The sequence below is a fragment of the Myotis brandtii genome, unplaced genomic scaffold, assembly GCF_000412655.1.
Source record: "Myotis brandtii unplaced genomic scaffold, ASM41265v1 scaffold482, whole genome shotgun sequence".
Classification (NCBI taxonomy): Eukaryota; Metazoa; Chordata; class Mammalia; order Chiroptera; family Vespertilionidae; genus Myotis; species Myotis brandtii.
The window spans coordinates 66,533-88,942 of record NW_005368420.1 but is presented as its reverse complement, the minus strand read 5'-3'; the positions used below and the strand labels follow the sequence as shown (position 1 = coordinate 88,942).

Below are 22,410 nucleotides of genomic sequence, written 5' to 3'. Positions count from 1 at the left end.
GGGGGGGGGGGGGGGGGGGCACTCGAGTCCCCAGGAGAAAGGCATTTCTCCCATCCCCTCCAGCACAAGGGAGCTCCCGGTGGCCAGCCCAGAAAGTGTCCCGTGGAAGAGTGCCTTGGGTAGTGTGAGGATAGCTAAAGAGAAAAACAGAACAGTAAAAGGCACATGTAGAGGCGGTGAGTAAAATGAGACAAAAACACAACATTCTGAAACAATACAAGTGACCTTTTCACTTAATGTTTTAAACCATTACACTTGAGCTAAAAATTAAAGTATCAGGCTATTAAACATTAAAAATAATTATTAGAGAGTTCATGGGGGTACAAACACTAAATAATGTAAGAAACACTAATTAAGGTCATAGGAATGTTTAGTTTACAATTATTTTCTATTAAAAAAATACAACCAAACTAACCCATTAGATGAAATCTGTGTTTTTTATTTTTCCCAGAAATACTAAACAACCCAGTCTATTCTGCCTTTACCAAGATTATTTCTTTCCATGGGTTAAGAATTTATAAAATTTAGCCTTTCAAATAGAAAACACTGGTTTTCATTGTTGGAATTTTGTGGGGTCTTTTTCTTTCTTTTTTGGTGTTATTAAGAGAAAGAGAATTCTGAACTGACCAGACGAGATAAAGCGTCGTTTAAGTGGTACTGACCATCTGAGCCGTCATCTGCTGACTGCACACCTGGCGGTAGCACAGTGCCAGGTATTTTACATGTCTCGTCTCTAATGCTCACAGCAACCTTACAACAGAGATGTTATTGTCCTTTTCTACTGATTAGGAAACTAAGGCAAGAGAAGGTAATGAATAGTATCAGCAAGTTAAATGATTTATTCATGCATTTCTGCCTATTTAAAAACTGATTATATAATGAGATAAACTCATAAATATGAACTAGCATGTGTATGATTTACATAGTACATATACATCAAGGAGTAAGAAAAGGGCAAAGTGTAATGAATTTTATCTTTAACTATGGCTTCCTTGGTTAATTTTTCAGTGTGTTTGGTCAACACTTTAGGGAAGAAGCAATTTTTTACTGATTTCTCTAATTGTCCCACAAAGATGAAATTCTGAAGAACAATGCAAATACAGCCTTGAGCATCTGTCAAAATTTTAACAACGCTATTAAAAATTGTTGGACTGCTATAAATTGCCATGTGCAAATAAATTATTGAATTTACACAGAAGCTAACTTAAAAATAATTACTGAAAATGAAACGAACTATATAAGGTTCGAAATTATTCAATATGAAGATAGTGAGAAAATTATCATCTATTTAAAGTTATTTGAATAAAGAGAATATAATAAACCGGCCAAAATGTCAAAGTTGTTTAAAATGTTATGCCCCTGGATTTACTTATATTTCTATATATATATAAATAAAACTTTCAGGTGCATATGAGATCACTTGTAAGAGCCATATTTCATAGTTCTTTAAAAAAAGATAAAAATGAACAAAGGCATGGAAAGACTGACAGGAGCACATGGAATGACACATTATGAGAGTGTCACAAATATGGTAACCACTGTGCAATGACATAAAAATCTGTGAAATGAGTGGCCCAATAAAACCTCTCACAAAAATATAAGCCACATGGTGAAATCCGACATCATAATACACAGAGATTTAGCCAATTAAGCTGTGCTTTACGCGCTGGGTAGAAAGCATCGTTAGAATAAAGCTTGGTGTTTACCTGTACCTTCAATGTCTCTCCCTGCAAGGAGTTGTCACTGTCATCATTCTCATCAGGTTTAATCAAAATAGTGTTACTGAGAAGGTGGTTCTGAACTGCCATCAGATAACGCAGGCAGGAGGATGCAGCCTTCAATACAAATAAGGGCATTTAAATGATCTAGATCTACTGAAAGAAGGGATCATGTGATCCACATGTTTTTAAAACATTTCCACAAGGGAAGCAAAAGAGAGAGTACAGAAAACAGACTAAGTTAGTTTCTCAGGTGATTTTTTCCACTTGGCTTTTGACACAGAATTTAATACATTTACCATGACTTTCTGCCTTCTGATAATTCTCACTAATCACTCACATACTTGAATTTTTGCCTCTTAGTAATTTTCTTCCCCACCCTCCATCCCCTCCATTGAGAAGACTCTACCAAAACCTTTAAAAGAATTTTGGTTCTTATCAGTCTCGGTAAAACACTGGCAGTTTAGAAAACAATGCTAAATTTCAAATTAACTGGGAAGAAATCCTCACCATTTTAAACAAAACAAAAACAAGACACTTAGAGCAGGAGGCATCATCTTTAGAGAAAGTATTTCAAGAGCATTTGTCTAGTTCTACATTTCCAGGACAAGCACAGCCATCCATGGACCTTCATCAATTATGTCCACCCTGTATGCACATACCTCAACACAGGAAAATGAAAACAGAAACACTGGGTTCAATTTTACTTTAATTAAAAACATTTTTACTGAGAGCTGGTCAAGATGCTGGAGTAGGTGGATACTGCACTCACCTCCTCCCATGACATCAAAATTACAACTAAATTCTAGAACAATCAAACTGGATAAATACATTTTTACTTACAGGCACAGTTGAAAGGAGCTTTTGAAAATCATCTTTAGAGACAGTTTGGCACTTGGTGATTAAGATACAGGATTCTCGTACAACAATCTTCAGAATGTAGTGTAAAAGTTCATCATTTAGTCTTTAAATGCAGGAAAAATGTAACAATAAGATACTGATGGTTTAGTAATAAAATGATACATTTTATACAACTGGCATAAGATGATAAATAGAAGATTCAAAGCTAATTGGGTCTGGAAGCAAATCATCTTACTAATGATACTAACAGCTGGGTATATTATCTAAATCAAACTAATAGCAACAAAATGGTATCCAAGCACCTAATCCAAGTATCTTATAAACAGCAAAAAAACCCAACACCTTTCTCCCCTCACCAGTTCTAACCACACCCTCACCCTCTCACAAACCAGCAATTTGGAAAACAATGCTAAATTTCCCTAGGCCCAAGTTACATCACTGATAAAACGGAAACGTGCTAAATGGCAACTGTTATTGTCTTACGACTGATCTACAGTTTAAACTTTAACGTGCTAGCTATACTAGATATTATAGGAGACTAAAGTTGATCACATTTAAGTGTAAATTAATTACTGAGGAAAACACAAAGAAAGAGCTAGCAGTGACTAAGATAACTGGTGTCACCTGTAATGATCATCGTCCTCGCTGCCAAATCGGTTGTTTTGAAGCTGCTCAGCTAAATTGGTCAGGATCACATCCCGCAGCTGGGAGAGGCCACTGTTTCTCTCTCCTAACACAGAACAAAGCTCCATAAACAACCCTGGTACTTACACTTAGAAAAGGATGTTATTTTTAAAAAAAGTTTTTTAACGAGCGGACTGTCGATAACCTAGCACCCAACACCTGTACTTACCTTACACAAGCAAGAAACAAGAACACATCACAGCCAATGTGACTTATTTAACTGGTGCATCCTGATTTAAGTGGAGTTACCCCATTGATATATCACAAAGTGTGACTTCTAACTCCTTAAATTAATGTTGCTTATAAATGTAGTGTCTTTGGCATGATGAATTTTGTTGTTCAGTCTAACTTTGAAGTTACATTTTTTAAAAATATATTTTTATTGATTTCAGAGAGGAAGGAAGAGGGAGACGGAGATAGAAACATCAATGATGAGAGAGAATCATTGACTGGCGGCCTCCTGCACACCCACTACTGGGGATTGAGCCTGCAACCCAGGCATGTGCCCTTGATCAGAATCGAACTTGGGACCCTTCAGTCCGCAGGCCGACGTTCTATCCACTGAGCCAAACCAGCTAGGGCTGAAGTTGTATTTTAATATGTGGGGAAAAACTGGCTTAGAAATCCCCAAGAAGTCATTATCTTTAATGTTCCTTAAAAATCTACAGGGAGGTACAGTTTCTAAGCCAAGGAGAGAGAAAGGTTTATAGAGTTTGAAGGTACATAAAACATGGTTCCTGTTTGGGATCCAGTTGAAGGGTTGGCATATGTGTAGATACATTTTAAAAATTAATGCTGACTAACAGATATGAAGGAAAAAAATCTATTATCTTACTATCCAGTTGTTTCCTTAGGGACAAAAAAAAGGATGGTAGTTCAAGGATAATTAAAGAACAATTCTCACCTTCTGTTAAGACCAGCTTAAGTAAGTTATTGATTTCAGTTTCACCTGGGTACAAGATATTTAAACCAGAGCTGAAATGACAGAAAAGTCAAATGCTTTTAGACAAATATTCTAGAAAACCCAAACTCTATTTAAACTTTTATTTTTATAAACATGCCAGTTTGGTTACATAACACTCTGAGGGACAGTTCATCACTAAAAAGCAGCTGAATCTAAATTCACGTTGTGATATAGTCCACTGATGGTTTCCCTATCTTTCTCTTGTCTGTGAGTTACCAAAATGATAACTTCAATGAGGCCAGATGCAGAACTAGTTAAAGAGAATTGCGCTATAAAAAAATAAATGGAGTCAAACCTGCTATATATGCAGATTTTGCCCTCCAAAATAGCTTTTGAGAAGGGGACTTTCTAATTCTCAGCTTTTCCCAAGAATGGTATTGCAAATAGCACCAGAATTTTTTCTTTTTTTATGAGATTTAACATGTAATAAGTATACATGTTAAATGTTAACCTATGTATATACCCATGAAAGCATCACTACCATCAAGATAGTGAAAGGTAATAACCATCAGCCCCAGAAGCTGTCTTGTGGCACAAGATTTTAATTTTTGCCTTAATGGTCTCAACAAAAAGAGACCCAAAGCATGATCTACTGTGGAAGGAAAAATTGCCCTCACCCTTTGCTCACCCCTGTCACATGGTACTTCCAGACCAAGCACTTAGTTCTCTCTTGGTCACTAAATTATATTTGGTCATAATAAGGCTATAATCCTGGATAAAAGCTCATTGTACTAATGTGTATATTAAATGATAATAGACAATGGTCCATAAACTCTGCCCTCTTGACTAACAAGGTTGTAAGTAGATTTTTAAAAGGTTAACATGTTGAGCACTTAACTTTGTGTCAGGCCTTATCTTATTAAAATCTCCCAAACCTATTTTTATACTCATTTTATAATGGAGGAAACAGAAGACTTAAGGTTATAGCCAGTAAATGGCAGAGCAAAGACTAGAACCCAGGTCTGCCTGTAGCCAAAGCCAGCTTCTTAACCACCCTGCCACACTTTCTCCCAAGTGAGATAAGCATCCACTTATAAACCATCAAAACATCCACTTAAAGGATTTTTTTGTGTCTTTTTTTTTTTAAGATCCAATGATGACGTTAGGTACACAGATGGCGTGGGTCCTCTGGGAGTGGGGCCATAGCCTCTGTCCAGTTGAATTATCCTCTGTTCACGAGGTTCTGATGGATGGATGGGATGGGGGAAGAGATGTCTATGCTACCAGCTGGCCGGGAAGATCATGATGCAATGCAAGGGAAGTATTTTGAAGAGAGCGCTATGGAAATTACTTGCTGATTACCTGATGGCAAGGCAGACTTCCTTCTGAATTTCAAGGCAAATTTGATCTTTTGGTGCCATCAACAGCTGCCAAAGAAGCAATCCTGACCGTCGAATAATGTCTCGATTCCTTTCAGTTTGTGGGCTGAAGAAAAATTTAAATACCACCTACAGAAACATAAAGGGCATATCTAAAAGTGTTCATTCTACTGGGGATAAAATTATCCCTCTGGAGAAAATACATGTAGATATTCTTATGAATAGATTTTTAACCACAATCTTTTCTTCTGGTAGAAATTAGCTGGCTGAAGCCAAGGTACGTGTTTCTTTATTTCTCTAATATCTTATTTATCTCAAAACAGTGTGTTTACCTGAAAGACAACAAGAATGCAGCGTATGATACAGGTGTCTCCATTAACCATGGCCTTCTCCATAATGTCACAAATACTGCTGAGATGGTGAGCTTCGATCGGATGTTGTTTGCCCAGGACACTTGTGATTGGAAGATTTGGGTTGGTAGCAAGAAGACTGAGTTGGTGTATGCACATCGCACCAACGTGGTGCAATAATTGGTTTATAACCTCATTCGTGGTTATAGCCTCTTCTAGAAAATAAAAAGGAAACTCAGTGAGGAAAGACATCTCTGTGGGCAGTCCCCACAGAGCAGTCTTTTGACTTATAAAAGGTGCGTGCGCACGCGCGAGCGCGCACAGACACACACACACACACACACACACACACACACACACACACACACGAAGAGAGTATCTTGGTTCCAGTCGCTTCAGCTACTGTTAGAGAATCTTTCTCCCTGCCAAAGTCCTGGGGTGAAAACACTTGGGAATTTTCTTTTTTTTAGAGCATAAGTAGCTACCACCCTTTCTATATCTTAACAACTGGCTAAATGCTTTGCATGCATTGCCTTACAACATCATTATAAACTTAGACTATTTTAGCCTCATTTTGTAAAGGAGTAAATCAAGAGTCAGGGGGGTTAAGTAACTCACCCTAGGTCACAAAGCTAATGAGTGGTAAAGCTGGGACTTGAATTCTGGCCATCTCAATTCAGAGCCCATGCTGAATCATCCTAGTAAAATCTCTCCATCTTCTATGGCTCCTCTATGGTAGAACTCACCATCTCTCCCTGATTCAGAAATATCTCCTCCCACAACACCTCAACATTTTTACCTATTTAGTCACCACAGCCTAAATAGCCTTTGATCCAACCTTGTGAGGGTTGACAAGCATCTTATATAATAACAAATTCAAGGAATGGAGGTGAAAATTCAAATAGGCAAAGTACCCAAAAAAAAAAAAGATTGCTTTTTTTCTGCTAAAACAGCTGAAATGAACTGCCTAAAAAGAACAGGAAAGCAGGTAATCTTGGAGAGGCAGGCCTGGGTGGGGGAACCTTACAGCTGCAAAAGGGTTGTGGGCACTGGGAACTATGAGAAAAGGACTCAAGGAAACTGAAGAGAAGGTAAACTTTGCTAAAACTAAACTTTCTGATTTCGTGTTAATCCTAACACCAGACTGGGGCCCACTGATTCTGTGTCTTTTGAGTCCCTGATCTTATAACAATAGAATTCAAGTTCATACTATTCGTCTTTACTGAGAATGCTGCGGGCATGTGTTTTCCCCAAGCTCTGCTCCGAATCAAGTCAGCCCCCTCTGGCTGCAAAGATGCTGGTTTACACAATCTGCCCCAACCTGGTGGAATTACTGAGCTGATCAAGCTTGAGGTGGGAGATGGGAGCATCCCAGCTAAGAACACCACAGACTTCCAATGTTCTAACCCAGAGTTCAGGTTTGTTTTTGTTCTTGTTTTTTTAATGGATACCCACTTCTCAATTTGGTGTATGCCTTTGTCAATTTCCAGAGCCTAGAAATAATTGTTTTTGATTCTTTGTCAGTTTTATCATTGCTTTATGGGGGGAGAATTTGCTGAGCTACTCACCCCTCCATACCACTAGAGCTGACTTCAATGCCAGGAGATTTTAAGCACTTATTAACTTAATGTTGCTTCCTGGCAGTGACACCTCCCCACGACAACATGCCTCTCGCTAGGGACCACCTCCATCCCTTTCCAGAAGAGGAGCAGAGGAGACAGGGGCCTGGTGCAGAGCCCAATTCCTCCTTCATGGACGGGAAATGCCCAGAACGCATGAAGTCACCACCTTCTTCAGCCGAGCACAAACGGTGGTTTTGTGTGTTGGCTGCTCCACTGTCCTGTCAGCCAACAGGAGGAAAAGCAGCACTAAAAGCACCCAAATCCAGAGGAGTGGGAAACCACGCCAATAAACACATTTGGGGGAAAATTAACTTAATATTAAGAATCTTAATATTAAGAAATATAAAGATCCTTTATTGATAATTCTATCTAATTATAAGCTTATAAGTAAGTTATCAATATAAACTATTATAAAAGCATATAATCCCATGCCAAGTACAAATAAAGAAGCAATTTTTGTGCCAAAGTTCTGACGAATGCAGAAGAAACGTAATTTTCCTGTAAAAACGTCTATGGACTACCTCAAAAGCTCTATTATTTATAAACTTATTTCCTTAATCATAAACCAATCAGATAGCAAGGATAGGTTTCTAAGTTCCAAGAGGGAAGGCTGTTGACCCATTTTGTTGCCTGGGCCATGTTCTCACTTCCTCATGCTGCTGTACTCTGCTATTTCCTAAGGAAAATCTCTTCCTGTAAAACTGAGCGCACCTCACCTCTGGGCTCGGTGATGATGTGGCTGACTCCGAGTCTCTGGCAGACGTAATGGAAGGCCTGGTTCCCAGGATTACACCACTGATCGATATAGTCATTCGAGCAGGTCCACAGCATGTTGTTTACTGTATCGTAACAGGCACCTATAAAAACAGCATTCTTTATTCAACTGTCATGTCATCCCCTGCTGTATACAACGTTCTCATAAGCACTGCCAAAGAATGGAAAGGCAAGGGTTCTCCCCAATGCTAACAATCCACACCTACTCCCATATATTTACTTGGCAAAGCATTAGACTGGGGCTCAACAAAAAAGCAGGATTCAATTTCTACTTTGCTTAACTCCTATGTGAAAATCGAATAAGTCTCATGGAAGAGACAGCTCTCAGTAACTGACTTATATGTGACCTTTTTAATTCCCAAAAAGACCTAAATGGCTTACATTAAAACCCAGATATAATAGGACTAGTTAACATAATACCCAATAAAAGCCTTAGTAATTAAGCCCAAAACTTAAGATATGAGCTTCCTAGGAGCCAAGGTAAAGAGAAAAATATTACATAATGCTCATTTTCGAACAATAAGAAGTATACCAATTCCTCATAGGAAATAAACCTTTTAATTGCATGAACTTTAAAGAGTTTGTTATAGGCATCATTACACAACCTAATGGACAGTATCGCAACAGAAATTTATGCAGAGGAATTTCACATGGCAATTTCTTATATTAACCCCCATTAAACAGTATTATAAAAAAATCTTTCCTTCAAGGAAACTGGAATACCACAGGAAATTGGCAAGATTTTTGAGAGATACTGCTAAAACTCTGAATTTTCCAAGGAGATGTGGGCATTTAGTTCTTACCCAATCCTGGTACAAGAGCACCACGGCCCAGTGAGCTTCCAGCAGCATCTATGAGATCGGCTCGACTTGTGAACTGACCATCCGAAATATTATACACCAAGCTTGAAGCTAGGACTTCGGAAACAAACATTAAGTTGTTTAATAAGCCTTAAAATGGTGGTCTGTCTACTTTCAAAGTTTAAATTTGAGACTCTTAACCAGACTTTCATAAAAACCACCCTTTTGTTGTCTATTGATGGTAACAATGAGGAGACAGAATACACACATTAAGACCACAAAAAGAAAACTGTGACAAAATATCTTCCTAAATAGTGAACCATATTTTTGAAAGTGGTTTTTAAATGGCCACTTTTGCATAAAGGCTTTTTTCAATATAGATTAGCAAAAGGAGTTATGATCATTAAATCACAAGGTAACATCTGTCCTTCCAGGCAGGGACTCTAAAACTTGGAGACGCTTTGGCCTTTTCCCTTAACTCTGGATAATGTAGTGACGACAAGCATGAGCTCTAGGTGTCTGGGTTTGAATTACAGCTCTACCACTTCTGTGTGATCCTGGGAAATTTACTAAACCTCTCAGTTTCCTCATGTGCAAGTGGAGATAATAAAAGTACCAATCTTATACAGTTCTTGGGAAGAATAAATAAGTTAAAATATGTCCAGGATCTATACCAGCTCATATGCACTAGCTGCTATTGATACTATTTTCTCCCCCGCTTTCAAACATAAAATTCGAGCCCTGTGTCACTTGAGCTTGTTTTTCTTGTTCCCATCACCCTAGGAATCCAGATCCTCATCATGCCTGACATGAGCTATAATCTAAACTGTGCCCTTTGTTTCTGTTCTATTTTCTACTGTTCTGTCCTGCACAGCAACAAAATGGTCTTCCCCAAATCTTTTTCATTGTACCATGCATATGTTCAACATACATATGCCTTTCCCCCCACTTGGCCAGTTATATGAACAACATCCGTTTTTCACAACTGAAACTCAAGAACTCATTTAGTCCCTCCCTTCTACCCCACCCCGCAATGACCCTTTCTTTCTGATTCCACAGCACTATTATCGGCTCCCCACAGTCCAGGCACTGATACACCATCGCATAGCATTTTCCAGTTGCTTCTCACAACTACATCATTTCTCCCAACCTGACTATGAGCTCCTCAAGGCTAGCACCACTTCTTCTTGCTGAGTAGCCCCCACAGTGACCAATGTGGAACAGGACACAGAAGGAATTTCAGTATTTATTGATTTGTTGGTCTAAAATAGACTCCCTGTGTAAGCTATATCCTAGCGAAAAAAATAGCACAGTGAAGACCTCCTTTAATCAAATGGGGCCAATTTCAATTGAGAGAAAAAGCCATGTCAAGGAGACTAAAAAGAGTTTCATAAAACTAACAATAGTCAATAAAAAGACAACCCAATTTTAAAATGTCCAAAGGACTTGAATAGGTATTTCTCCAAAGAAGATATACAAATGGCCAATAAGCACAAGAAAAGATGTTCAACATCATTAGTCATTAGGGAAATAACAAATCAAAACCATAATGAGATACACTTCATACCCACTAGGATGGCTATAATAAAATTTTAAAAAAAAAAAGGAAAATAACGAATGTCGGTAAGGATGTAGGGAAATTGGAGCCATTGCACATTGCTGATGAAATGGAAAATAGTAAAGTCCCCTTGGGAAACAGTTTGGCAGTCCCTCCAAAGGGTAACCATACAGTTAGCATTTAACCCAGAATTCAACTCCAAAGTATAAACCCAAGAGAAATAAAAACATGTCCACACAAAAACCTGTACATGAATGTTAGCATTGCTCAAAATAGCCAGAAAGCATAAACAACCCAAATGTCAACAAAGTTGGCAACAAAATAGAAGAAATGTCAAAAATAAAATTCACTTACTTTTTAAAGACGACAAACCACTTGTTCCACCAAAAAGAGACCGGGTGGCAGAGCTGCCTGATCCCCCCGGAGGTGGGACCAGCATCACCAAGTATGTGCCACAGGTATATATGGGCGTCTTCCGAAGCATTTTTAGAGGTAGCCCACAGCTAGTATTTGCTGATGAAAAGAATGAAAGTGGTGAGTAGAAATATTTAACACACATTAATTTGGTTAGCAAAATAGATCAGAGGATAAGAAGGGGTCTCCAGATTCATACAAGAAAATACTCAGATTCATAAAATAGAACAGGAAGTAACAAGCTAAGGAAAAAATAATGATCTTCTGGCTCCCTGGCCTGGCCTCAAGCCTTCTGAGACTTGTGGAAATAAAACAGTACCCTTCTTAAATTCTCATATAAACTTGTAAGTATTTGACAGTCTCATAATGAATTAATCACAAATGTTTTCTCTTCCTAACATTTCAATATATAAAAGAATTAAAGCATACAATTGCATAAAATTCATTAAACATATTAATCCAGATCCATTTTTCTACCCTTATTTTTTTACTACAGTTGATGATTTGGTATAAATTCATATAGTTGGTATGTAATTTGTAAACTCTTCAAGAATAATGGTTCTTAATCTTTTCTGGGCTATAGATAACCTCAAAAATGTGATGAAAATTATGATGGATACATACGGTATTTAAAACTGTGAGGGAGATTGTTTATCCCACCCAGTTAAGAACTCCTGCTTTAAAAGTACAGAACAGTGTGCTTAGTAGGTGACCTTTTATTAAGAATAGGAGGAAAATAAGAACACAAATTTGTCTTTAATTTTATTTGCCTAAAGAACTCTGTAAAGATTAAAATTAATATAGTTACTTATAGGGGGCAGGTTGGGGGCAAAATATAGAATACATCAAGATTTCTCTACATATAACTTTTTATGTTGTTTTTACTTTTCAAACTCTATAAATGTATCATTCATTCTAAAATATTAAAGTATAAACACTAAATAAAATTCTAGAAAAAGCCATCTCTGCTGTGGGAGGTTTGCCTCTTACTTGCTTGGTCAAGATTGTATTTGGTGAAGACAATGTTAAATATGAGATTTTTACATTTACGAAGCATATGCTAAACATAAAATCAATTAATGAGAAGGTGTTTACAGTTAAAGATAAAGCTGTTTTAAATTATTACAGATTCATGCTAATTCATATCCATAGCCAACAACATGTATTAGCTTGGAATTTTTTTTTAAAAAGGGCAATGATTGGAAAGAGACAAAAAGGTGAATTATGTAAAGAGAAGTGCTTTCATATGGTGCACTGTATGTGATCAATAAAAAGTATTGCCTGGGGAGCATTTGAGGTCTTGCTCCCTGGCATAAGTCGTCAGTCTGGCTCAAGCAGACTTACAAAATTAAAATATATATATATATATATATATATTGCCTGAATCCCACAAGCAGCTCTCACTAATTATACAGCAAGCCAAGAAAAGACATGGAGGAAATTTCATGCATATTACTAAGTGAAAGAAGCTAATCTGAAAACTCTACATAGTGTATGATTCCAACTATATGATATTCTGGAAAAGGAAAAACTATGAAGATAATTAAAGAAATCAGGGGTGGCCAGTATACCATCTGCTGCAGGATATTGATGAGGGAGGCTATGCATGTGCCGGGGCAGGCGGGATATGGGAAATATCAGCCCCTTCCTCTCAAGCTTGCTGTGAACCTAAAACTGCTCTAAAAAATCATCTTAAATTATAGATATCTAGCTGAATGGAGCTATCCAAGCTAACAGGTGGTAAGCGAAGGGCAGCATACCTGCTTGATCCTCCTTCAGTGTGTTGGAAATGGTGGAGCCAGTGAGGGCGGCCAGCGTAGCGGATGGGGAAGCTCTGTAGCGGGAAAGTCTGCTCAGAAGCATCTCATTAATGCTTTTCGCAGACTCACCCTCTTTTCTCATTAGAATTGTGCGTTCCTGAAGTGGACTGGCCACATACACACCATTTTCAACCTAATATTTAAAGAAAAACAGGTCCTTAAATGACATCTGTTTCCATGTAGTTAGCAAATTTCTATTTGAGAATTGCATTATCTAGTTGCGCAAAACCATTTCCAAAAATTGTACCTGAGTAGGGGTAAACCTCAAAACCTAAGTGCTCCACAGAAACTACTGAGAACAAAGGAAAAGCCATGCAAAGTTTGAGAGCTTTCATTCTTTTTTTTTTTTTTGAGAGCTTTCATTCTTCATAATAGCCCAGTTTCTAAAAGTAATGAACTGAGTTTAATAAATTCTACAAAAGATCATAGATTACAATTCCTTATATTGAATTCCTCAGGCAGCTCTTACTAATTACGAGCATCTGAGAGGTACAAGTACACTGAGAAGAAAACAAATCAGTTTTTGATTTACTATTAATATGAAATACAACTAGGAGGGTAATGTCTTCTTGAAATCGAATTAGTGGCTAAAACCCAAACTCTGCATTAACAGCAGTTAACATTAGCCCCAGCTGCTTGGGCACTGGAAGAGCAGTCCTAGAGAAAGGCAGACTTTGTTTGCTAAAAATAAATGCCAACATCAACTGGATCCTTGCTGGTGCTTGGCAGGTCCTCATTCATCACTTGATTATTCCCCGGCAAAATCCCTGGAGTGGTGATTTCAAAATTCCTTTACCAATTTTGAGCTTGACTTTAAGCAGACCACTTGGCAGTCTTTATTGCTAAAAAGATCCAGACCACTTACTGTAAGCTGCTCACACTCATCTCTCTTCTAACTCAAGAATCTTTGTTTTCAGCCTCATTATTGTTCCTTTCCTCTTAATTCAGAGGAAGAAGCACTTCACCTCATGTTATTTAAGGTTAAGTCTTCCACCTCTGCCTCCTCTCTAACTGTTCCCTTAATTCTGTCTGCTCCTTCATTGCTAGTGTCTCCCTATTAACTTACTGGTTTCAAATATTCACAGGTTTCTAGATCTTAAACACAAGCTTGGTGGCCCATGGAAATACCATCCCTTTTCTCCACTTCCATTTGCTGTCCAATTTCTCACATATATCTCCTGCAGCTTCTGCATCCCACACCCTCTTCCAGACCTAGGCTCCTGGATCTGGCTGGAGTCTCAGAAACTGGTGCCACCAATAAAGGTGGCACGGCTGGCCTGCAGCTGTGAGTATAGAGATAAAAGCGAATAGGAGTACAAAGTGGCAAGGCTTATAAGGAGCAAATAAAAAGCAAAGCAATCCAAAGTGAAAATTTGGTAACAGAAGAGGCAAGAGAAAGCAAGCAAACTCAGGAGCGCAGCCAGGAAGGAGCTGTGCAGAGTAGCACCTACTGTGTGCTAGGCAGTGTTCTAGGACCTAGGGACACAGCAGTACACCAAAGAGACCAAAATCCCTACCCTCCTGGAGCTGACATTCTTGGCAAGGGAGACAGTGAAGAAATAAGCAAATAACGGGTAATAATAAGAGCCATGAAGAAAAATAAACCAGGGCAAAAGCTATACAAAGAGACATGATTTTATTTTACATGAAATATTTTATACAGGTTAAAAAAAAATCACTGATGTTTCTGATAAGGTGATATTTGAGCAGAGACCTAAAAAAGTGAGAGAATATGCCATGTGGTTATCTGTAGGGTCCCAGCACAAAGGTCCCTGGATGGGAGCACACTGGGTATTTTGGCATGTCAGCAAGGAGGCCAGTTGTGGCTAGAGTGGCATGAGAGCAGGGAGTGTGGTCGGTGGGGAGAGTGGTAGGTGAAGAGGGGCCCAAATCATGCAGCACCTTTACAGAGGCAGTAAGATTTGAGATACACTTTGAAGGTAGAGCAGGAACATCTGCTGACTGGACATAGAATTTGGGAAGGAAAAAAAGCGGAATCAAGAGTGACACCAAAGGTCTCTGGCCAGCACTGGAAGGTCACAGATGCCATTAACTGAAATGGGAAAACCCATGGGAGGGGCAGGAAAAGTCCTATGGGGTGTCCCACAAGCAAATGAAAACAATTCCAAGAATGTGAGAGTGAAAAACCACATTAAAACTCCTAAAAGGTCAAGTCAAATGAAGAGCTGACCTTGAATTTATTAATGAGGAAGTCCCTGGTGAATTTGAGAAGAGCTGTTTTGGTGGTGTGATAAGGATACAAGACTGAATAAAGTGGGTTCAAGATGGAATAGAGAGGAACGAACATAAAAACAGTAAGAATAACTCTTTGAAGAGCATTGCTGTAAAGGGACACCAGAAATAGGGGAGTGGAGGCGGGTAGGGTCAAGAGAGTTGTTTTTTAAAGACAAGATATCCTCTAACGCAGCAGTCGCCAAACTTCTGGACCTCGTGGACCAGACCACCAGTTGGCGACCACTGCTCTAACATATTTGTATGATGTACTAAATGGTCCATTGAGAGAGGAAAGCTGCTAATATAGGAGGACAAAAGCAGAAAGAATCAGCCTCCCTACCCCAACTTTCAATACACAGCAGGTAGCAAATACAGCCTTTTTTTGTACTAAACAATGTCACTTGGAAATCAATCTACTTCAGTCTATGCAGATCTGCCTCATACTTTTTAATGGCTACATAGTGTTCCATGATGTGAAAGTATCATAGGCAGTAAGCCAGATAGCTATGTTTAGCTTCTTAAGTCAGCATTTTAGAAGCTTCTAAACTAGTGGTAGTTAAAAATTTTTATTTAATGAGGAAAAAATTCAAACATATGCAAAAATAGAGTGTAGTATAATGAACCTCCATATACCCATCATCCAGATTCAACTATAATCTAAATATTGCCACACCTGTTTAACTTATCTGCCTCTTTTGTTGCTCATGCATCTTAAAACATATCCCAGACATCATGTAATTCCACTTCTGAATATTTTACTACACATCTCTCAAAATAGATATTTTCTCATAGAACCACAATACCATTATTATACTTTAAAAATAAATTAAGAGTCCTGGCTGGTGTAGTTCAGTTAGTTGTTTGAGCATCATCCTGTGCACTAAAAGGTCACTAGTTTGATTCCTGGTCAGAGCGCATGCCCAGGTTGTGGGTCAATCCCCAGATGGGGCGTGTATGGGAGGCAACCCAATCAATGTTTCTCTCTTTCCCTCTCCCTTCCTCTTTCTCTAAAATCAATAAAAACATATTTTTTAAAAAATTAAGAATAACCCCATGGTTTCATCGAATACTCAATTTATATTCAAATTCCAAATTGTCTCCAAAGGTGTGTGGTGTTTTGTTTTTTCTTAATTTACAGTTTGTTTGTTTGATTCAGACTCCAAAGATGATTCAAAGGTTGTTCTTTTCATCTACAGCAGGCTTCTTCTTCCCCAACTTTTTATTTCATGCCCCTGGAAGAGGCTATTTTAGTTGCTCTGTTTCCTCCAGGGCAGTTATGGGCTTTTGATTGTATAGCTATACATCTAAAAATATCTTTATGTTGTCTTTACACTTGACTGATACTTTGGTTGTTGACTAATGACTTCTAGGTTGGAAATCAATTTCCCTCAAAATTTTGAAAGCCCTGCTCCATTTTTATATCCAGTAATACTATTGAATAGCATGGTGCTTTTCTAACTCTATATCATTTGTATAAGATTTTATTTTATTTCTGGAAGCCTTGGAATCCTCTCTTTATACTTGATAATCTGAAGTTTCAAGTAAGCACACAAGAGATACTGCCTAGAGCTGAGGAACAAGAAATAAAGGCTTAATTATAAGCTACAAACACAACTGAAAGAGGAATTAAAATGAATGAAATAAAGCCTGGCCGCGTGGCTCAGTGGTTGGGCATCAACCTATGAACCAGGAGGTCATGGTTGGATTCCTGGTCAGGACACATGCTGGGGTTGCTGGTTCAATCACCACTGTTGAGGAGGGGGGGGAGCAGCAAGCAGCCAATCAACGATTCTCTCTCATCATTGATGTTTCTCTCTCTCTCTCCCTCTCCCTTCCTCTCTGAAATCAATAAAAATACATATTTTTTAAAATGAATGAAGTAAACACATTAGAAAGAATAAGGAAAGAGTAAAAACTAAGCCAAAGCCTCATCTATCACAGCAAAAAGAAATCAACATACAATATATGGAGTTCATAGTCAAGAAACAGCAGTGTAAGCCATTTACTTGGAGATACAAAGAACAAAAAACTGAAACCAGCGCTGGCAGGGGATGGGGTAAAGGACTCTCACTTCTCAGTATGAATCTGGATATGCTACCCAAAGTTTTAATCCATGCACACGTACTTCTTTGAATACAATTTTTTCTTTTAATTTAACAAAAGCATGTCAGGGAAAGGGAGAATTCTTCAATGTGTTCCCATTACACTTAGGATAAAAACCTAAGTCCTTTAACCAGCTAGTAAGTCTGTTTAAAAACAAGCAAAATTCTGACAATTTAATTCTGGACACAGGTTCAAGCAGTACAATCTCTAGCAGATCAATGCAAACTTTCACTCTGGCAGAGACATTTGACAAGAAAAGATCATGATTAGAGAATACTGAGAAACTAGTTGGAAAAGAATGTCTGGTGAAAGGCTACTAGATTCCTGACTGACTAACTGTTAGCTGGCAGGATGGATGACTGGTTTCCCAAGTTTTAACCCTATTAAAATTCATTAGAAAATGGCTTCAATGTTTGTTTTATTTTTAGGAATGCTAATTTCTTCCCAGAAGGAGGCTGTAAATCACATCATGAATAAAGGTTTGGTCACAGACCTGGCTTGAGCAATTTTTCCTTTATAAGTCTTTGCAAATACAACCTAGATAAGTACTGTCCAATAGAACTGTCTTCGATGATTGAAATGTTCTATGTCTTCGCTGTTCGATATGGTGACCACTAGCCAGTCACAATGGCTACTGAGTACTATAAATGTGGTTAATGCAACTGAGCAACTAAAGTTTTAAATTTATTTAATTCTGATTAATATAGATTTAAACAGCCAGGTGTGGCTACAGGCTACCACATTGGATAGAGCAGATCTGCCGTGGCCCCCGGCCTCTTCTTGCTCCAAGCTCTCCTCTCTGCAGCCCAGCCACTCTCTCTGCATTCCAGCCACTCTAGCTCACTGTCATTTCCTGAAACATGCATGCTCGCTCCTGCCACAGAACCTTTGCACTTGTGGTCTCCTCTTCCTTGAACGTTCCCTACCCTACTACTGAACTTCTTCATCTGGTTAACTACAACTTTTTCTTCACTGCCTAAAATTATCTTACCTACTTATTTGCTCACTTGTTTATAGTTTTTGTCTTTTTCTTTTCTTTTTTTCTTTCCACCATCACTATCCCAACCCACCCAACCAGCCAGAATACAAGCTCCATTTGAGCAAGGATCCTATCCACCATGCCCAACACTGAATTCCCACCATCCACATAAAACACTGCCTGGCTCTCAGTAGGCAGCCTGTTAATAGCTAATGAATAAATAATTGTCTTCTCACAATTTTAATTGTCATCTTTTTTAGGGACTTTCAAAACCTACCAATAGACCCAATCTTATTATTGCAATTTAGTTCCACATTTCCAACAAGCCCCCTGAGCATTTCTACTTAAAAACTCCACAATTTACACATTAACTACTGTTATCTCCATTCTCTTGCCAAATTGGCCTTCAGAAAGCTAGGCTTTATTTGGCCATACAACTCCAAACAAAGAAACCTTCAAAGATATCCCAGAGAAAAATCAATTTTGAGGCAAGAGTGAACACATTGTACATACTCCAAGTTTCTTAGGTCCTTTGTCATCCAATATGAAAAGAAAGCAAACAGAAATGTCTCTAAACACACAAAGTGAGAAAGTAAAACTTACCACAAGTTCAAAAATGTCCATGAAGACAGAATGTCCCTTAGGTGTTTTCTCATTCAGGCTGGCAGGAGACCAGATCCAATAGAAGTAAGTACCATCTGAAGAAAGGTGCACGGTGCTCATAGTGCTGCCAACAGGGAGATGATTAGCTGGCATTGGTACCATCTGGCATACCTGGACACAAATAGAAGGAAAACTTCATCAGTGTGACATAAATTCTGATTAATTCTATCAGTTCATCATTAATATTATTAATTCCAAGATGAGAATTCAATAAGCTTTCTGGGCAAAATAAACCTGATATTTATCTCTAAGAATAATATATGAAAATTACATGACAAAAACATAAAAGTTCATACAACTAGCCATGCAACAGATAAAAAGATTCTTGAGATTAATTCAAATTACATTTTTAAAAATGTATTTACTAAACACTTTGACTCTTCTATGTGTGTTTTATCAAACATTTATTAAAGACAAAGTTTCAGAAAAATAGTACTTCCTGAAATGTTCTTAGTAAATAAATTTAAGACTATTAATTATATTTAAAATATATGAACTATATCTTATTCATCTTTATGTCCTCAGCACCTAATTCAAATTCTAGCTCAAAGTTATTTAATAAATATGGAAGGAAGAAAAAAAGAAAAAGAAAAAGGAAGGCAAAAGGGAAAGCAGAGAATAGGGAGAAGGGGGAAAGAGAAAAAAATTTTAAAAAAAATGAAGGCACATGCAAGATCCTAACTTAGCACATGAGGGCTATTGAAATTCACCAAGTCCATCAGGAGGAAACAGACAAACACCAATACTCTATATTAGACATGAAGGCATGTATTTCTAATACTACCTAGTAAACATCCTTTGGTTTCAGCATAATGAATAGTTTTGCATCATTTCACATTAAATGTGAAGTTACATACTAATTTTTACTGCCAGAGAAAAGCATTTAATATGAGAGAAAACTAAGAAAACTGCTGACTTGGTTTTTTAAAAATCCAAGAGTAGGAGCCGAACTGAAAATCCCAAAATAAACATAATTAGAGAAGATCAGATGCCTTCAGGGTACAGTAAGAACAATTTTCAGTTGCTCCACCTCTGCGTGAGTCACTAGTTTTCCTAAGATTACTTTTGAACCCTGAACTAATTTCATATGAATTTTTTCCAGATCTGTTTTGTCTACGTCAAAAGTTAAAGTCATTTAATTGCTGTAACCACACTTTGAAACTTATTGAGCCAGAAAATTTAGAAAGTTGACAGCTACTGATTGGCCTAAGCTATCCCCACATTGCTCTGATGCACGTATCTGGTTAGTGACAACACTCCTTTCTTGGACAACATCAGAGTTTTTGCAACAACACAGGGGACACTGACATCACTTCAAATGTGAACCATGTTCCAAGATTTCAAACAAATATAGGAGATATTCTCATCTGTATGCATTAGCGATAAGAAAAGAAGGCAATTGGGCATCTATTTGTTAATGTGTTCACTTTACTCATCTAACAATTATCGAGCACCTACTATGTGCTTTGGAGACACAAAGGTGAACAAGATTCAGTCTCTGTTCTCCAGGAAAGACACAACTGAGTGACAGACAGAGAGATACAACATCCCACTTAAGTTCTAGATGTAATTACTGACAGGGCAACCACTCCACAGATGAGAACTCTAATCATCCAGTTCAATTTTGGTTGAAAGGCAGAAAGTTATAGCATAAAGAACTCAAATTTTAGAGCTGGGAACCATGCATTCAAGTTCTTATGTTGCCATAACTGTATGGCCTTTGGCAAATTACTTAACCTCTGTGAGCTACATTCCTCTGTCTACTCTATATCATAAAAGGCCTGTGGTCGTGACACCGTAACAGCGGAATGACCAAACAACTGGTCACCAGGAGGTGCATGGAGCACCTCTTGTGGGCCAGGACTTGTGGCTTGCTGGGGCTGGGGGGGCTTGCACGGGGCTGGTAGGGCTCCCGCAGCTGGCGCGGTGGAGGCGGGGCCTGCGGCTCATGCAGGGCGGGTCTGGGGTCCACCGGCGCAGCAGGTCTGGGTCTTGCACGATATCACGTGCTGAGCATCTAGTTCAACAATAAACACTTACTGACTGCTTGCAATGTGCTTAGCATCCTTTGCCTTATGTTTATGATGACACTGCCATAATTACACCTCACAAGTGTATGTAAATTGCCTAGATCAGGGCCTGGTACACAGACATTGTACTTTATCATCATCAATCACATGCTAGGCACACATACTACATTCTAGGGGCACAAAGATGAGTAAGACAGGCTCTGGACCTAAAGGTGTGCACGGTCTTGGGGAGGATTAGACACAAGAGCAGGTAATTTCAGTATGATGCAGCAAGTGCTTTGCTAGAGTGCTATTAGAGCAATAAAGATGAGCTCTAAATCCATCTCACACAATCACTCTATCTAAACTCATTTTAAAGCTCCCATTCCCTCAGAAAGGTTGTTTAGAATAAATAGGGAAATGATGTCCCAGAACAGATCTGGCAATAATAAGAAGAAAAAAAAGAAGGAGAAGTAGAAAAAGAACAAGAACAAGGGGGAAGAGGATGAGGAGGAGGAGGAGAAGCAGCAGCTGGTATTTATACCATCTCTGATTCCCTAGAAATTTTTTTTAATGATAAAGAAAAGTTTGTTGCTGGCCTTAGAAACTCTTAGGGAGCACATTCACTCAAACCATGTGAGAAAAATCTTCTAGACACTAGACAAAAAAAACACACACAAAAACAGCCCTAACCGGTTTGGCTCAGTGGATAGAGCATCAGCCTGCGGACTCAAGGGTCCCGGGTTCGATTCTGGTCAAGGGCATGTACCTTGGTTGCGGGCACATCCCCAGTAGGGGGTGTGCAAGAGGCAGCTGATCAATCTTTCTCTCTCATCGATGTTTCTAACTCTCTGTCCCTCTCCCTTCCTCTCTGTAAAAAAATCAATAAAATACATTAAAAAAAAAAACAAAAAACAGAATGCCCGGACGATGACAATTCAAAGGATGCACTCTGGCAGGAAATTACATCAACTGTGTTATTACTTCTGAAGAACTTCCCTTACTGTCTCCAAAATGTAAAGACAATGCCTTGGTTTTCTGTTTACCTGAAGGGTATTCTGGTCAATGACCTGGAAAAGGGAGTGAGGTTTATTATCAAAAGATACAGGCCGGTGGAGAAGACTGCCGCTGCCAAAAGCAACCCATCCCGGTTCCAGCTCCTCGTTCCGGCAGTACACAAAACCTCTGTAAGAAAAGAAAGGTACTTAGGTTGGGTTGCCCAGCTGGGTCTGAAGCCACAACAGACAGAAACATTTTCCTGAATGTTTAATGTTTTAAAAACCTAATGTTTTTAAATGGCTAAGTATGCAAACAATTTGAAGGTGAGTGAATATATTACATTAGCTTTTGGACTGCAAAACTAGGGCAAATATTAACTTTTCACAACAAACTCGCAAAGAGAAAATAAGTTGGGGAAAAGGTCTAATCCTATCCTATCTAATAAAAGAGAAACATGGTAATTAGCGTACAACCGCTACCCTTCCCATTGGCTAATCAGGGCGATATGCAAATTAACTGCCAGCCAAGATGGCGGCCA

General features: G+C 38.5%; 1 protein-coding gene across 1 annotated transcript in view; it reads right to left on the bottom strand.

Annotated features, from left to right (window-relative positions):
* HECTD4 (HECT domain containing E3 ubiquitin protein ligase 4) overlaps window positions 1-22,410 on the bottom strand; it is a 126,511-nt gene that overhangs the window by 84,683 nt on the left and 19,418 nt on the right. The window contains exons 6-17 of the mRNA XM_014547721.1: window positions 21,920-22,058; window positions 18,805-18,975; window positions 12,825-13,017; window positions 11,005-11,163; window positions 9,096-9,209; window positions 8,235-8,375; window positions 5,879-6,111; window positions 5,530-5,675; window positions 4,168-4,238; window positions 3,204-3,309; window positions 2,562-2,682; window positions 1,707-1,835 (exon numbers count right to left, since the gene is read on the bottom strand). Coding sequence (XP_014403207.1) covers window positions 1,707-1,835; window positions 2,562-2,682; window positions 3,204-3,309; window positions 4,168-4,238; window positions 5,530-5,675; window positions 5,879-6,111; window positions 8,235-8,375; window positions 9,096-9,209; window positions 11,005-11,163; window positions 12,825-13,017; window positions 18,805-18,975; window positions 21,920-22,058 — 1,723 coding nt within the window. The remainder of the gene's footprint in view (window positions 1-1,706; window positions 1,836-2,561; window positions 2,683-3,203; window positions 3,310-4,167; window positions 4,239-5,529; window positions 5,676-5,878; window positions 6,112-8,234; window positions 8,376-9,095; window positions 9,210-11,004; window positions 11,164-12,824; window positions 13,018-18,804; window positions 18,976-21,919; window positions 22,059-22,410) is intronic.